At 42.4% G+C, this 18,675-nt stretch overlaps 1 protein-coding gene across 2 annotated transcripts in view; it reads left to right on the top strand.

The window, feature by feature from the left end:
• The window catches only part of LARGE1 (LARGE xylosyl- and glucuronyltransferase 1), a 611,843-nt gene that overhangs the window by 163,385 nt on the left and 429,783 nt on the right, over positions 1-18,675 (top strand). For both annotated transcript variants that reach the window (XM_072655854.1, XM_072655855.1), the window contains exon 2: positions 12,806-12,993. In XM_072655854.1, the coding sequence (XP_072511955.1) occupies positions 12,888-12,993 (106 nt within the window). In that variant the 5' untranslated portion in view covers positions 12,806-12,887. The remainder of the gene's footprint in view (positions 1-12,805; positions 12,994-18,675) is intronic.

Below are 18,675 nucleotides of genomic sequence, written 5' to 3'. Positions count from 1 at the left end.
CTTCATGAGAATGTAATCTCGAGAGCTGGGCTGATTCATTCTCTTTGTTACCGTGCTGGTGCCTAGCACTTTGTCCATGTATGTTGATTGATCAAAAGAACCTAAGTTCAAATCCTGGCTCTACTATTTAATATGTGTCATAGTAAATAATGTGGATTCAGAGCAAGGAAGAGTTTAACAAGTCAACATAACCTCTTTGATTTTTCTCCTGTGTAAAATGAAGGTAATGACACTTGCATCATCCACTCCAGGACTTGTTATGAGATAAGCTTAAAATATCCATGATGTTGTTCAGCTCTTTCAGTCATGGCTGACTCTTTGTGACCTCATTTGGGGTTTTCTTCACAGAGATACTGGAGTGGTTAGCCATTTCCTTCTCCAACTCATTTTATAGGTGAGAAACTAAGGTGAATAGGGTTAAGTGACTTGCCCAGGGTCACACAGTTGGGAAGTATCTGAGTCCAGATCTGAACTCATGAAGATGAGTCTTTCCTGATTCCAAGCCCAGCACTCTAGCCATTGTACCACCTAGCTATCCCCCACCAAATATCTATATCTATGTAGACATCCTTTATTTAATCTCATTAAAGACAGGGATTATTTGATTTTTACCCTTTGTAGCTCCCACACTTGCTAAAGTGCCTGGCCCATAGTAGGCACTCTCTTCTTTTTGGAGTGGTTGATTACTTGTGAGATACTTGGCCAGTCATTTCTACTGTGTGAGCCTCTGATTCCTCATTTATGAAATGAGAGATTTCAGATCAAATCACATAGAAAGTTTCTTAGTTTTAAATCCAGTCATCCTTGGCTCAGCCAATGAAAACAACCCCTTGAAGCATATTCTGATGCCTGACCTGGAGGACCAAGTCCAAATTCCAGTGGCTCCCTGTAGCTTCAAGGATTCACTGAACTCTCTTTGACTTTTAAAGCCTTCTGTAACCTGACTCCAGCTTGTCTTTCTAGGCTTATTATACCTCATTCCCTATCACACACTCCAAGGTCGGGCCCAACCAACCTCCTTGCCACTCCTCAGCCACCCCCTTCTATCTCCTCTCAGCTTTTGCATGGGCCATCCATCCCCCAGCCTTGTTATGCCCTCCCTCCTGACCTCTGATTTCCTGTCATTCCCAGCTTTCTCCAAGGCTTGGCTCAGATACTGTTTTTTTCCTACCTGATCTTTCTTGACTCCTCTCCTCAACCCTCCTCCAGTGCTAAATGCCTCATTCCAGAAATTACTTTCCATTTAGGGTTAGATTCTGAATCTGTCATTTTGTCAGTATAAGAAATTCCTGGGCAAGCGACCTCTCTGCTGGTGCAGGTAAACCCATTGAGGGCAAGGACTTTCTTTTGCTCCCTTTTCTTTAATCCCCAGTGTTTAACACAGTGCCTAGAACTAAGAAGGCATAGAATAAATGAACAGAAATAATAAATATAAGCTAAAGGTTTACGGATGGATCGATGGATTCCCTACCACCTACAGTCTCAGAGAGTTACTTCAAGCTCTGAGAGGTTGTCACTTGGCCAGGGTTACACAGTCAGTACACATCAAAGGTAGGATCTGAACTTGAGTCTTCTGAGCTCTGAAGCCTGCTCTGTATCCCCTACCATGCACCCCACACCTCTGTGTCTCCCTTGCATTGACTCAGTGTGTGGCTCCCAAGGAAAGCAGAGTGTACAAAGCTGGCCTTTGCATCAGATCAGCAAGACCTGATTTCAGCTCCCAGCTCTGCCCTTGACCTTGATCACGGTGATCACCGTGTCTCAAGCAGCTGGTTCTCTTACACAGGCCAAGCTGCAGGACCCGTGCTCTGCTTCTGGTCCCCAAGAATCTCCTCACCTCATGAAAGAGAAGTCTTGGTGCAAAAAATACAGGGGGCCTTAGTCTTAGGCTGAAATTTGGGGGAATAGTGTATATATTACATCCTGAAAGACAGGGCTGTTTCTCTTTTGTCTTTTTTATTCCCAGAACCCAGCATAGTGCCTGACCTTTGGGGAATGCTTAATAACTGCTCACAGGGTCACTGAAGTTCCTTGTCCTTGTTTTTAAAATTGTCTGTGGCCTGCCTTCTGAGTCATATTTACATGAGCTCCAGCCTCCAACAAGGCAGCATGGGCTCATTCCTGCCCTCCCTGTGTCCACCAAGCACATTCCAACTGTCTCATTTTGGCTTCTGAGTGTCCCCTGGCCTGGAATCCCTGTCTCCTCCATCAGCTGCTTGGCACATCATCCTTCAAGGACCTGATCCAATTTCACTCTGTTCCCAGGTGACTCCAAAACACAGGACTCTTTTCTCCTTCTGAGTCCATGTCAAGAATCATCTTTATCTCTCATTTGGCAAAGACCCATGTAATGCCACGGATGTTGATGCTTGTGGTTATGTCCTTGTATCAATCGACAATAAGTCTTCTGTAGTATATTTGTGTTCGTATTTATTCACATATGTACATATATATCACACACATATACACACGTTCTATAGCATATATGTTTATATTATATAGTATATGTGTATATGTATGTATATATGTGTATGTGTATGTATGTTGTGATATATACATATATAATGTGTGTGTGTGTGTGTGTGTACATGACGCAATGAATACAGTGCTGGGCCTAGAGTTAGGAAGACCTGAGTTCAAATCCAGCTTAGACACTTGGTGACTGTGTGACCCTGAGCAAGTCACTTAACCCTGTCTGCCTTGGTTTCCTCATCCATAAAATGATCTGGCAAACCATTCCAGTATCTTTGCCAAAAATGCCCCAAATGGGGTCATGAAGAGTCAGAAGAGACTGAAAAACGGTAGCAACAGCAACAACTAATATAAAATTGGACAAGTCACTGACCCCTGTTTGCACCAGTTTCCTCATCTTCAAAATAACAGGATTGCTTTCAGAAGCCTCCAAAGCCCCTTTCAGCTATGACCCTGTAACCTCTGAGGTCCCTTCCAGCTCTCAATCTGTAATTGTATTTCATTTAGTCAGTCAACAAGCATTCAGTAAATGCTCATTTTTGCTGGGCGTTGTGCCCAATACTGGGGATAGAAAGCCAGCCTCTACTGTGCTGGGGAGGTAGGGATGCAAAAATGGCTTGTGGGGAAAGGACCAAAGGCCCAGGGGGAGGTACCTAGGGGTATAGCTCTAGGAAGGAAGAGAGAATTAAGTATGAGGTACTGGGAGCAATGGTCTGTCCAAAAGGCCAGTGGATGGCCTTCTTCCTGAGTCTCTTCAGCCCAGTGTGAGGATGATTTCTCATGCATGAGAAAGCCAGCCTTCCTGTTGATAAGCTTTATACTGACCTAATGAAAGGGTCCACCCTCAAGACAGATCAATTTGCATTAAAGATTTGTTTGGCAAGACATTCTTCAGAGAGGTTAAATATTGTAAGTGGGGAATTTGGATTAGGTCTTGATTTTTCTCTTCAGAGCCTCTATCTGCATCACCCCCGAGGTGGCATTTTGCTGGGAGCCTATTGACATGTCTATTAAACTAGAACACCTGCCCTTATTAAGCAGCTTCCAGACAGCAGAATGTAATGTGAGGGGTGGGGATTAAGAAACCCAGCCAGATCGATGCACTCTACCTCTGAGGAGCCCAGGGAACAGGATTAGGGTGAGAAGATGAACCAGGTGCATTCCCAAGTCCTGGCACAGGCAGGAATTGCATTATAGGACCTTCCTCTGAGCCCCAGTGGGACTGGAAAAATGGGCTATGTTGGACCAAGAGTCAATCTGTCTCCTGCCATGTGGGGGCCATGGACTGCCACAGAGCCAGGGTCATTAGTTGGATGCTAGCACCAGCAGGGTGTGGTGGAAAGAGACATGTTTCTAGATTTAAATCCCAGCTCAATTATCACTTGTATGACTTTGAGCAAGACCCCACTTCCTTATGCCTCTGTTTCTTCAGCTGTAAAAAGATAGGGCTGGTCTAGAGTTCCCTTCCAGCTCCGAATCTATGATCCTATCACCAGAAGAAGAGGTTGATGATATTTTGGCTCAAATCAACCAACATGTATTAAAGCCTCCATTAGTTACTATATCAGTTCCAGGTGGTGTGGTAGAGTGCATAGTTATCTAACCTGGAAGATCTGGGTTCAAGAATTCTCTCCAATATGTGCAGCCTTTTTGATCCTGGCCAAATTATTCAGCCTCTCACAACTCTAGGCAACTTTCTAAGATTGAAAATTGCAGAGAAGGTATCAACCTGACTGGACAGAGGAAATTTCCTCACCCAGAAGTTCCCTGTGCCAGTGAATTGACAGATCCAATCCCCATACCATAGAACTTCCAAGACCTTCTTCTTTAATTCTCTCATTTTGATCCAGCTTAATGAAACATAAGTTGAAGATTGCTAATTGTGTTGCTTTTGTCCCCTGAATGCTAATAAGGAAGAGGAGGAGGAGATGACAAAGGAGGAAGAAGGAAGTGGTAGTAGTAGTAGTAGTAGTAGTAGTAGTAGTAATAATAGTAGTAGTAGTGGTGGTGGTGGTGGTGGTGGTAACAGTGGTAGTAGTAATTTTCTCACTATGAGTAGTCTCTTCCCTAGCATGGATCAAAATCCTTCTACTCCATGGTGGGCAGTCTTCAGGAAACATTTTCTACATGGAAAATTCTTCGTGCTTTGTTCAAGTCAGTAATGTTCCTCAGCTATATTAATAATGCTACAATTGCCCATGTATCTCTAATATTTCACAGGATAGATAGCACTTTTCTCACAAATAGCTCTTTGAGGATGATTCCCACCCCCCCACCTCCCCCCACACACATACACATTTTACTCATTAGGAAACTGGAGGCCAGGAGAAGGTGAGTGAATCGCTCATAGTCATAGCTAAGTATGTGGTTTTGAATCCAGGGTCTCCTTGTCAAAGTTTCAGTCTTATTCCACCCTACCTCATCACCTCTCTTCTTGGCTTAGTGTAATTAGGCATCCAATCCAAACACTGTCACAGTTCATTCAGGCTTGTGCTAAGAATCACTAATAGAAACTGAATTCCAACCTGATTTGTAAATTGTTCCATGCAGTATTTCATCAGAGTGGACTAGCCAACAGTGGGTTGATTGGCATGTGGAGCATATGATCCTAGATGGAAAAGAGAAATGTTTCCTGACAGAATGACAAGAGGCTTCATTCCATCTCTACATTTTCCACCAATTGTATATGTGTCCTGTGTCAAAGGATAGATTTTATTTTTTTAAGTATGGGGAGAAACAGAGAGAATGACAATTTTAGAAGCATATGTGATATCATACAAGTAGTTCTGGTCTTGATACCAAGAAACCAGAATTCAAATCTGAGCTCCACCGCTAGATAGCAACTCATTGTGCCTCAGTTTCCATATTGTAAAGTGGGGATCATAGTTACCCTGCCTAACTTTACCTTCAATGTCAGGTGCTGTGCTCATCACTAGGAATTAAAGACAATAACACAACTCTCTCTGTCCGTTTCCTAAGGGCATACCCATAGTGATGGTAACCTGTGGTTTCAGTAAGGTAATACATGAGAAGACCATAATAAAGTCACAAAGCAGGGGGTTTTGGCCAGTGGTGAGTTAGATCTCAAAGCTAATTGTTTCCAAGATCCCTTGTCCCCAAGCCTCCTGTGACCCATTCATCACCATTTGGGGGGATTCTCAAAATTAGAATTAGATTCTAGCTGAATGGGACTTTCAAGACAATTTTTTCTATATCCCTCATTTCTAACTGAAAAAAATGAGTCTCAGATTGGTTAAATGGTTTTTCAATGTTGTACATGAGGTAGAAGAGTCTGGATTTCAATCCAGGTCCTCTGACTTTCCCCTGGAAATTAGCTAGCAGCAGGGATTCATATCCTTCTGTGCTCATGGATTTCTGCTGGTACTTCCTTTGCCCTGTACTTTAGATGTTATCACTACCTAGCACTGAGCTTCAAGGTGATTCGAAGTATTTTCTTAGAATCTTTCTGGGCCCTGACCTAAGGTATGCCCTCTTAAAGACCCAGCTAGTTAGCTTAGTGCATAGGCTGTTGGACTTGAAGCCACAAAGATATGGATTCAAATTCAGCCTCAGACTCTCCATAGCTATGTGACCCTGGACAAGTCACTTAACCCGTGACTCAGCTTCCCCATCTCTAAAATTGGGACCATGATAGATAGCATCTGCTTCCCAAGGTTGTTGTGAAGATGAAATAAGATATTTCTAAAGCACATAGCCCCTAATGCCTGGCACATAGTAGGCACTTCATAAATGCTTCTTTCTTTCCTTCCTCGGAAAAATTCTGAGTTGCTTTCTTATCGAGTCCATTCTCTGCCCCCTCCCAGAGCTCCCCAATTGTCCCGTCTTATGCATTCTGACATCCCTTTCTGCTTACCAACTTCACAGTCCTCATTTTTTGCCTCTTGGGTCACCCCTTGCTTACATCTCTCCCCTCTCTGATCCATTCTCCACAGAAACGTCAAAACGATCTTCCCCACACACAGGGGTAGCCTGATCATGCCCCAGCTCTAAAGTCTCCCGTGGCTGCCTAATTCTTCTTTGTATAGAATAAAACCTTCTTATACTGGTGTTTGAAGCATGTTACAATATAGCCTTTTTTTTCTTTCCTTATTCTGTCCTCCATCCACTTTCTGTTCCATATTGGTCTACTTGCCATTCCCAAAAATTACAATGGAGCCTTTGCATAGACTGTCCTGCACACTTCATTAATCACTCCTACTCTACACCTCCCCCCTCAGCTTTCTTCAAGGCCAAACTCAGGTGGTGTCTCTGAAGAGAAGCTTTCCCTCATTCCCCTGGTCAAATTTCTCACTATCCTTACATTATATTGTATTTAGTTATCCATTCAAATGTCTCATTTCAGCCCAAATCCCCCCTCTCTTCCCTCCACATAATATAAGTTCCTTGGTGAACTAGATTACTTTCCTTTTTTTTTCTTAGTTACATTCATATGATATAATAAGAGGACATGGAGGAAAGTTGCCCAGGCTGTGCAGAAATGGATGGGTTAGGATGTGGGCCATTGAAAAGAATGTCCACAATGATGGGATCACAGATTTCCTTAATTTATCTGAGTGCTAGGGTGAAATTTTGCTCAGAGTAGATTTTAATAAGTGCTTATTAAATTCAGTCGATTTTAAGACCACCATCATCACCCCCAAGCTAATGGAAAAACTTCATGCCATAGCACAGGTCAATAATGAAGTTTTCTGGGTCAGGTATCTTACCAATTGCCTCTCCAAACATTCCAGATCACCCCACTCTTGCCCTAACTGTTCATGAGAAAGGAAGCTGAGTTGCATATCTGTGAAATTCCCGGGTACTAGACAAGTTTGGCTTCCTCTCCTACTGCAGCCCTCGGGTCCCTCATCCAGCAGAGGAAGGAGGTGTGCTAACATGCCTCAGGTGCTTGGCTCCACTTCTGTGTGAAGGGCCGTGGAATTCACCTATTTGGGAATGATTTTCAATCCCACTTGATGTTGATGAGGTGATGTCAGTTCCCAAATTCACTTTCTGTTGATACTTTTATTATGAATTGAGTTTTAAGGAACAAATGTGTTTCCAGAGTGAGGATGTGTGATTTATTCAAAGGTAAAAGCCGTGTAGGAATTTCTTACCCGCTGCGTTTAATTTCAGAAGCCAGACCTGTCATTACAACAACCCCCCCTCCCCCCATCCCCAGACCCCGTTTTATGTTTCATGTTAATGTTTCATGCCCATTAAATCCCTTTCTTCTGAAATTGAACATTTGCAAGTGGGGCAGGTTGGAGAGAAGGAAGGATAAGCTGTAAGATATTTGTGAATTTTATATTATTGTAGTCATTAGCATTTATACCCACAATTTAAGGTTTGCAAAACATGCTGGTCAGTAGGCAGTCACCATTTAAATGTCTATTATGCACTGGGCACTGTTCTTCTAAGTGCTAGTGATTGAAGGAAGAAAAGAAAGACAGTTCCCACCTTCAAGGTTCTTACATTGACTGTACAAAAAGATGAAGAAAAAGACGAGGGGGCAGAGGGTACTTGACTCTGGAACCTGATGTTCTAGGAGTCCAAAGCAAATAGAGCAGCTGATGTGAAATGAAGAGTTCGTTGGAAAATTCTGAGCCTTCTCTAAAGAGAGGCTTTGGAGGAATTGAATGTTCCGTTCTCTGGTCCTCCAGTCTGAGAGGAGGGGCATTGGAGGGAACTGAGAAGGTTGGGCACATCAAAGCTGAATCAATCTCCAAGATAATGAGATTTCAGGTGATGAGTTTATCCTCGGGGCTGTGTGACATTTGTGGAGTCCAAGCAGCTGATGGGAGATGAAGAAAGCTTTGCGTGATTCCCTTTGTTTCTTATGTATATACATATCTGAGTATGTGTATAGTCTTACAGTATAGATGCCTGCACACACACACACACATAGACACACACACACACACACACGCACGCATCTTGTTGCATAAGGCTTGGTCACGAGTCCTAGCTCTGTCTAATTTGTCATGAGGTTCTGGCCAAGTTCTTTGACCTTCAGCAGAGTATGAACTCCATTGGAGTCAAATAGTAGGAGTGATACAGCATCTGGGGCTAGGCACATTGGGAAGAATGCTCAGGAAAGGTCTTGCTTGGAGGATTAAGGAAGTAATGATCTCCTTGTAGACTGCCCCAGGGCAGGTCACATCAGGAGCATTCTGTCCAGCTCTGGCAACTACATTTTAAGAAGGGAGAGTGATTAGCTAGAAGGCAACTGAGGTGATAAAATACTTCAAGACATGCTATATAGTAAGAACTAATAATAATAATGAGCATTTTATAGCACTTTAAAATTTACAAAGCCCTTTACTATTATCATCTCATTTGATTCTCACTGCAACCTTGGGTGGTAGGTGCTATTATTATGAGTATTTTTACAAATGGGGAAACTGAGGTAAACAGAGACTAAGGGACACAGCTATATAAAGCTGCATTTGAATTCAGATCTTCCTGATATCTGGTCCCTGGTTCAGTTGCTCTATCTACTGTACTATCCAGCTGCTTCATATGGGCGATCGGTGAAGGAATTGGGGGATTTTAAACCTAGAAAAAGAAAAGCTTGGGAGCTTAAGAGAGTTCTTTTTACACATTCCAAGGGCTGGTAAGTGAAAAAGGAATAGACCTTGTTCTATTCCAACTAGGAAAAACAGGAGATGCTTGCAAGAAAATTTAGAAACTCTTCCCAAATGAGAAAATGCACTGCCTTGGGAGCGAGGGAATTTGCCCTCTCTTGCGTGGAGATCTTCCTGTAAAAGCTGGTTGACTAGTATGATAACAAGGGGTTCCTAGTTCAGAGATGGGTGGGAGTGGATTAGCCACAGCTTGGCATGGTAGGATAAGCAGTGCGAGTCAGGAACTCTATTCAAATCCTACCTTTGTAAGTTATGGCCTATGTAATCTGGGACAATCATTTAACTCCTCTGCACCTCAACTTCCTCATCTCTGGGGGACGGTGGTTAGAGCTCCCCTCCTGAAGTCAGGACAAACCCTCTTCCATTCATACTGTTTGCCTCAGTTTCCTCATCTGCAAAATGAGCTGGAGAAGAAAATGGCAAACATTCCAGTACCTTTACCAAGAAAACTCCAAATAGGGTCACCAAGTGTCAGACACTTGAAAAATGACTGAAATGAGATGCAAAGCAGAGAGTGAATTAAATAAGCTCTAATATCTCTTCCAGTCCCAAATCAATGAACTCATGATCCTATGACTTCTGAGTTCCTTTCCCATGCTGAGATTTAAGAATTCCTTTTCTGTTTCAGTTTCCCATTTGTAAAATGAGGGTGTTGGCCTAGGTGCTCCCTTCCACCCCTAATACTCTGTGATCATCTGTCTTTCCCGTGACTTTGCCCAGGATTTGCAGATAGATCTCTTTGTTCTGGGCTATTTTAAGTCTCCTCTTAAATGCACAAGGGTGCATGACATTTCTGAGACAGGTAAAGTAAATTATCTTAAGATGAAAGACAAAGGGATTTAGGTTAGACCAATAAAAGACTATCCTTTGTTCATGGATACGCAGATGTGTGAATGGGTTATTGAGGAAGGGTCTGAAAGCTCCTTAGGAAGTCTGTCAAAAAGACCTTATGTTTTGGTTCAATTCTGACAATTATAGGGCACGTTGCATTGTTCCCTACACAATGCTGAGGATGTAAAGATGAAAGGAGACGTGGTGTCCACCTTTAAGGAATTTATGACTTAATAGAGGGGATAAGCTGTATATATAGGTATGTGCGTATGCATACATGTGTACACATACATACACACATACCTGCACACAAACATGTATACACATATAGGTATGATTAAGGAGTAATGATAATCACTTACCTTTTTAAAGTGTTTTAAGGGGTTTACAAAGGAATTTTTTGATGACAACTGCATGGTAAGATGTGAATTATTTTTAATAAGTAGAAGAACTATTAGTAATTTCTTATAAATTATGATTTGCTATATATAATATATGTACTATATGTATGATAATATACTAATAGTGCATATTACGTTATTATAGATTATAATAATTATTATAAAGTTGTAGTAGTAGTAGCATGTTTATGTGTATGTATATGTATGTTTTTAAGTCCTTCAAGAATATGTGTTCAACTGGTGGTTATGGTAGTAGTAGTAGTGGTGGTGATGGTGGTGGTGGGTGGTAGAAGTAGTAGTAGTAGCAGTAGCAGCAATAGCAGTAGTAGAAGTAGTAGTAGTAGTAGTAGTAGTAGTAGTAATAGTAGTAGTAGTAGTAGTAGTAGTAGAAATAGTAAAAGTAGTAGGAATTAATGGATTCTCCTTCACCAGAGGTCTTCTAAAGAAGGACTGTATGACTGCTTGTTGGGACTGATGTAGAGGGAGATTCCACTTGAGGTATGAGTTGAATCAGGTGACCTCTGAGATCCGTTCTAAACCTGTTTCTATGGTTTTGGTTAAGGGGGATAAGAGCAAAGCAAAGGTCTAGCCACTCAGTCAACAAGCATTTATCGAGCACTTACTGTGTCCCAGTCACTGTGCTAAGTGCTGGGGATACGAATGCAAGGAACTCACATTCTATTGGAGGTGAAAGAAAATACTCAGGTGGGGATTTGGTGGCTAAATCTAGAGAGCAAGGCTGGTTGGTCTAGGGCTCTTCCCCAAAATGGGAACTCTGCAAACAGTTCAATAGTTGGAAAAAAAAAAGGACCACTAGGTGGTGCCATAGTGGATAGAGAGCTTGACATGAAGTCTGGAAGGCTCATTTTCCTGAGTTCAAAGCTGACCTCAGACACTTACTAGCTGGATGACCCTGGGCAAGTCACTTCACCCTGTTTGCCTCAGTTTCCTCATCTGTAGGAAATGACAAAACCCTTCAGTATCTTTGCCAAGAAAACCCATGATGGGATCACGAATAGTTGGACACAACTGAAACCACCAAACGGTAAAATGGGAGAAAGGATCTAGATAAAAAGCCACAAAAATTTGGTAAAGGAAGAGAGAGATTTGAGCTGGGGATGTCTGGCAATGTTCTTAGAAGGGTGTTGCTAAGACTATGAGTAAAAAGAGTTGAATGTGAAAGAATATCTACATGTGAGTATACATATATGTATACGTATGCCTTACATCTCTATCACATAAAACCACAAACTACACCAATATAGTTTATAGACTCTAGGGATGCAGAGAAGTGATAAAATAAATTAATCTCAGCCCTTGAGAATCAATAGCAACTATGATGTAATGGACAGTGTTGTGCTTAAAGTTACCAAGACATGTGTTCAAATCCTGACTTAGTAAACTTATTGCCCCATGTGACCCTCTCTCTGTCTCACCTGTAAAATGGGACTCCTAAACACCGCTAACTCATAGGGATCAGTGTGAGGATCCAATGAGATAATGTAACATAGAGACCTTAAAGCATTTTTGTTATACAAAGGTTACCTATTTGTTGTTGAGTCCTTTCTGACCCTTCATGATCACATTGGGGGTTTTCTTGAAAGAGATACAGGAATTAGTGGTTTGCCATTCCCTTCTCCAGTTTATTTTACAGATGAGGAAACTGAGGAAAACAGGATTAGGTGACTTGCACAGGGTGAGATAGCTTAATTAAGTGTCTGAGACCACATTTGAACTCAGATCTTCGTGACTGCCCAGCCTGGTGCCACCTAGCTGCTGGAGTTGCTGAGCCTTGTTATACTGGAGTTTGGTTAAGTGTCCTTATACTCTTCATTTGTAAAATCTGGGTTAATAATACCTAGAGTCGTACCTAGGGTATGGCAACTGACAATATGGCCAAGAGTGCTAGTCTTTACCAAGTACTAGTAACTCTTAAGTGTACTAGTGGAGAAAGAACTGAGCTGAGGATAAATGAGAATCATTAGTTAAAATAGGAAGTTCCCAGTGAACCTCCCCACCCCACTCCACCCCCAGCTGTTCTTTCCCAAATGAGCTTTGCTTCTGTCTCCCCCCACAGTGAACTCACTAAGATATAGAGGAGACTCTTTGGCCCCTGGAACTCACAACTGGATGTTCTTTGTGCTATTCACCTGGTATGTTTTGGAACTTGTACCAGGTGTGACAAATGGTAGCTGCGGCTTGGATATTTCCTGTAATACCCATATCGCAAAGTTGTTGGAATCAAAACAAGATAATGTGTATAAAAGGCTTTATGGGTCTCAAAGCTCTGTACAAATGTCAGCCTTTCTTCCCCCCTTACCACTCCTGCTGGGCTCTGAATGAATGCACAGTATTCACTGGGAGCAGAGAAACTCCTTTGGGGATGTCTGGACGTGGGTTACAGAAGACCATGCTGATGATGCCTGACCTGTTTCTCCCTTCTCTCCCTTTCAGAAAGTAATATGAGGGACACTGGGGACTCTACGCTCCCAACATAAGAACGGCGCCGTGGAGAGAGCTCGCCACTGCCGAGAGGATGCTGGGCATCTGCAGAGGGAGACGGAAATTCCTGGCTGCCTCTCTGACTGTTCTCTTTATCCCAGCAGTCACTTGGATTTACCTCTTTGCTGGAAGCTTCGAAGGTGAGGGCTGGGAGGGAGGGAAAATGAAGATGTGGGGCCAGTGAGGGAGAAAAGCAGATTTGGGGTTCACCCAGAGGGGAGAATGTAAGAAATGCTAGAGTTGGTGATGCAACCTTCTCTCCATCCTCTTTCCTTCTCTTCAAAACAAGGATGTCTTATGGCAGCTTGGGGAGCTTAGGGGGAGAGTGCTGGAATTAGGGAAGCTCAAGGAGACCTCTGTTGGAACCCTGTCTCTGTCTCCCACTTTATGAGTATGAACAAGCTTCTGAACCTTTGTTGGCTTGTCTTCTTATACATCAAATGAGGAGATGGATGTAACACTATTATTTTTACCTGAATTGTTGCGAAGGGTCAAAGGAGAAGATACACACATTTTACCGAGCACTTTAGGAAATCACATACACATACATGCATGTATATACTTAAATACATACCCACATGCATATACATATACACACATATATAGGCATATACGTATATACACATATATTTGAATGTGTGTGCATACATATATATATATAGAGAGAGAGAGAGAGGGAGAGAGAGACAGAGAGAGAGAGAGAGAGAGAAATATCTGTGGTTGTTCAGTCATTTCACTTGTGTCCAACTCTTTGTGAGTCCATTTGGGGTTTTCTTGGAAAAAAAATATAAATAAAAAACCATATGAATAAATAAAATAAAAATATGTGTGTATGTGTGTGTGAGTGTGTGAGTGTGTGTGTGTGTGTGTGTGTGTGTGTGTATGTGTGTGAGAACTGACCACTCATGGCAGGCCTCCTTATTGGTCTCTCCACCTCTCTACCTCTGCTCTCTCCTCTCTTGTCTCTTTCCTTCTGTCCTTCCACAGCTGCCTAATAATCCTCCTAATGCATAGATCTGACCAGGCTACTCCCCTCCTACAAAGCCCTGGTTGGCTCACTATTGACTTTGAATTGAATGATAATGCCTTGACCTGCCATCAAAAGCCATCTAGAAACTAGCTCCAATCTACCAAAATCACAATTACTTTCCAGGAAAACCTTCCCTGATGTCAGACGGTCAAACAGGATTATTTTCAAGGGGGCAGCCTGTTACTTTCACAACTTGGCCATTTTCCTCCTTGCTGCAGGGAGTAGATCTCTCCATAGTGCATTGTATTGTTTCTCCCACAACCCCAGGCTAAGTGATTCAGGCTGATAGAATAACTCACTACTGAGATGGTCCATTAGGATTATAAATAATTTTTTTGTTGTTCAGTCATCAGTCATGTCCAACTCTATATGACCTCATGGACTTTGTCCATTGGATCTTCTTGGCAAAGAAACCACTGATGTGATATTCTGTAGTATGTCCTAATTTTTAGATGACAACCTGAAGCACAGGTGGTTAAGTGACTTACTCAGGGTCATGCAGCTAGTAAATGTCTGAGACCAAATTTGAACTCAAATTGTCTTGACTCCAGGTCCAGTGCTTTATCCCACTGTACCACCTAGCTACTCCTTATAAGTCATGGGATAGTGTATTTGTAGAGTTACGTGGGGGGAGGGGGTTACCCATTGAGTCCTCTATGATCCCTTTTTCAGATAAATAATCTGGGACCCAGACAAGTTAAATGATTTGCCCAGGATCACACAGTTAGTCAGTGACAGAACCGGTGTTGCAATCCAACTGTTCCACATTTATTTTTCCCCATTATATCTGAGATTCTTAACCTGGATCTGTGAACTCTAAAAGGGTTCTAGGATAGATTACATGGAGTCTGCCAACTTAAATAAGGGAAAAAATGGTGTGAGGTTGTTTGTTTATTTGTTTGTTTTTGGGGGTGCTAATCTTATATATTTTGTTTCATGCTAATCAACGTAGGATTTTGAGGAGACCAGAGGACCAAAGAGAAGTCCATAACATAGGCAAAGGTTAGAAACCCACATAATAAAACATGCTGCCTCCCTCTTCTGATGACGGGACTCAGTGGCAAGTCTGTGTGGTTATTGGAAGAGGCAGAAGCAAACCACTCCAGGGCCCCTGAGTAGTGCTGCCCATCTCCCCGCAGTTCCAAGATGGCCCATGGAGAGGTTGCCGTTTCTGTAGTTAAACAGAACAACTCGACAATCCATTTATTGACACCCTCGAATTTTCCATTTCAAGGCAGGTGAAGCCATAAATAAGAAGCAAAGAATCTGCCTACATCAAGAGAAATTGAAAATGTACAGTGTAGTTGTACAAGTCTGTTTAATTTCATTGGTTCTACCAGAAAGCAGAATTGAGACCAACCTCAGATGGGAAAATACATAGCATCCAATGCCTGGGAGTTGGTGAGGACCTAGGAGGTCAATTATTCTCTAGGAGAAAAACTGAATAAATTAGCCTAAAGAAGTAGACACTCATGGAGGGTAGAGTGGAGGAATGTTCATTTTTTAAAAAATTCCTGGTGGGTTATCACATGGAAGAAGGATGAGTGGTGAGGTGGAGAGAGAGAGAGAGAGAGAGAGAGAGAGAGAGAGAGAGAGAGAGAGAGAGAGGAGGGAGAAAAGGAGGGAGGGAGGGAGAGGGAGATTGAGAATGAATGAGAATATATTCATTAAGTATTTACCTTGTGTCCAGCAGCATACTAAGTGCAGAGGATTTAACAATGCAAGCAAGGAAGACCATCCCTACCCTCAAGGAGCTTATATTCCAATTCTCAAAAGCAAAATACAAAGGAAGGCTAAAAGAGGGAGGGGAATTGAGTTAGGGGCTAGAAAGAGAGGAAGATACCTGGTTCTACACATGGGAAAGATTAGATTCATCCTTGATGATACCCAGAGTTTAGAATCCCAGACTGTGGCAATGAGGTTCCAAGAAGCTAGAGCATGTGCAGGGACCACACCCTGACACCATCTCAGCCAGATGGATTAAACCAGGTTGAGGGTAATAAACGGGCCCCAAAGCCATCAGTGAATGAGGGGATGTCTGCCCCAGCACAATGAGGGGATGAGAACAGTTTTTCCAAGAGTGCCCAGAACTTGGTCAGGTATGAAAACCAAGGTCGTCCCCTCTATCCCAGGCCATCGTTGGTCATCCTAACTTTTGTCTCTGCCTTACTCAAATCAATTCACGTGCAAGGCAAGATAGCACCTTATGAAGGATGAAAAACAGCATAAAAGGTGGGTTTCAGATAAGAATAAGGAGGAAAAAGAGTCATCTTGTGGTGGTAGTGAGCTCTCTGTCACCAGAGTATTACAATAGAAGCAGTAGCTCAAGAATGTTGTTGATTTGTCCTATATTTGCTGACAGGCAACAGAGATCACTCCTAGACTGGATGGAGCTTGGAATTCTAAGCTCTGAAGTACCTTCTGTCCCTGAGATTCCTGCAATCCACATTTATTAGGGGCCTATTTTGTGACAGGTACTGGTGATACAAAGACAATAACAGCTTGTCCTCTGCTGTCAGAGAACTTCCATTCTATAAGGAGAGCCAACATGCAGAACACTGCCAAAGTAAATGCAAATGATTTGGGGGGAAAGGACTCTGAGGAAGGGGGATGGGGATGGGTCTAGCCAAGGCACTGGTACTTGAACTGAGCTGTGAATGAAGTTAGGGGCTCTCAAAGTTCAAGGTGGAGAAAGGTGCTCCTTCCCAGGAATCATGAACAATTTGTATAGATCCGTGATTCCAAGCACTTCTGAGTTCATCGGTAGGATGGATCCATTTTCATACGGTACAGCGGAATGAGCTTGGACTCTGGAGTCTGAGGACTGTCTCTGATGCTTCCTAACTAAGTGACCTGGGGCAAGTGACTTCGTCTCTCTGGGACTCAGTTTCCTCATTTGTAAAGTGAAAATATTAGACTCCATGGCCTCTGAAGTGCCTTTGAATTATAGATGTATGATCCTTTAAGGCTGCTAGAGTGCACGAAAATGGACTAGAATCATCTTAGGATCAGAGGAGTTGGCGTTTGTTCTCGGACTGCCAGGGCAGATCGCTTTGTACATGGGACCCTAGGCAAGTCACATTTCCTCTCTAAGCTTCACTTTCCAAGTTTGTGAGTGGGGAGGGGCTCATAATAGTACCTACCCCCCAAGGCAGTTGGGAGCAGGCAGCACAGTGGGTAGAACACCAGACTTCGAGTTTCAAGATCTGAGTTCAAATTCTGTTCTCTGATGCTGGGCAAGTCACTTAACCAATTTGCCTTAGTTTATTCAGCTGTAAAAATGGGGATGATAATAGCATCTATTTCCTATGAACGTTGTAAGGGTCGTTTGTAAAGTATTTGTATTTGTAAGTATTGTAAAGTACTTTGCAAACCCTGAAAGTACTTGCGTGTTCTCCTTCTCTCTCTCTCTGTCTCTGTCTCTCTCTCTCTCTCTCTCTGTCTCTCTCTCTCTCTCTCTCCCCTTCCCTCTCTTCTCTCTCTCCTTCCTCTCTCTCTCCCTTTCTTTCCCTTTCTCCCTCTCTCTCTCCCCCCTCCTCCTCCTCCTCTCTCTCTCTCTGTATATGTGTGTTTATCTCCTTCATTGTCTCCTCCCCCTTATTGTTACTCTTATTATTTTTATTTTGTTACTTTCTGTTATTATTCATTATTACCATCATTATTACCAGTATTAACTGAGTCACTGTTATTTGAAAAGCAGCAAATATATGAAGTGTATGTGTGAAAACACATACATGTATATGTTATGCACACTCATATATGGAACATGGATAGAGAGCCAACTTTGAGACCAAGGGGACCTGGATTCGAGAACCTCCTCTGACACATGCTTTCTGTGTATTCAGGGCAAAACCCTTACTCTTTCAGTGTTCTTGGCAGCTCTCTAAGATTATAAACCCCTGAGAAGGGATTTATCCCTCTGCATAAATAGAGTGCGTTTCTTTAACTGGATGTTTCCTACACCAGTGGAATTCCATGTCTAGTTCCTATTCCTGTCATCCCATTATCATCACCATCATCACCATCACTATTTTATGGTTATTAACATCCATTCTAAGCCTGAATTGGTGATCCTTACAGAAGTAACTTGGATACATGTTTGTCATTTCATATAGTAAATAGATCAACATGTCAAGGACTTGTGAGTTCATACAGGTGAGAATAAGTCCCATACGTCATCATCTGGAAGTTACAGCCTTAGAACAGATGCTTTGAACATGGGGTCCGTGAACTTGAGTAGGAAAAAAGATAAATCTTTATTTCAATATTATTGGTTTCTCTTGTAATCATAGGTATTTCATTTTATGAGTTTAATACCATCATTCTGAGGAATCCCTAACCATCAACAGATTGTGCAAGGGGTCTGTCACACACACACACGCACACACACGCACACACACACTCACATACACACACACTCACAAGTTAAGAACTCCCATCTTAGAGGTCTGAGACTCTAAGACTTACTTATATGGGTGTGGGTCAGCAGGGGCATTTAAACCCAAATATTGCCAACTCCCAAGTGCTATATTCTTTCCACCACGCCCTGCTGCCTCTTATAGCCCATGACAAATGAGATGTAAATTTATTTCCATTTGTATTTCTATCCCATCTGTTACCGTGTTCCTAGAATCACTTTTCGGACGTTCTTAGTGCCTTCATTTAGAGGTGAATATGGATTTGTGGGGTAGTGGTGTGTGTGTGTGTGTGTGTGTGTGTGTGTGTGTGTGTGTGTGTGTGTGTGTGTGTGTGTGTGTGTGTGTGTGTAAGTCCTTTAAGAATATGTGTTCAG

Source organism: Notamacropus eugenii, chromosome 3 (genome assembly GCF_028372415.1).
Source record: "Notamacropus eugenii isolate mMacEug1 chromosome 3, mMacEug1.pri_v2, whole genome shotgun sequence".
NCBI classification, from domain to species: Eukaryota; Metazoa; Chordata; class Mammalia; order Diprotodontia; family Macropodidae; genus Notamacropus; species Notamacropus eugenii.
The sequence above is the reverse complement of the archived record's forward strand: the minus strand, read 5'-3'. Positions and strand labels throughout refer to the sequence as shown.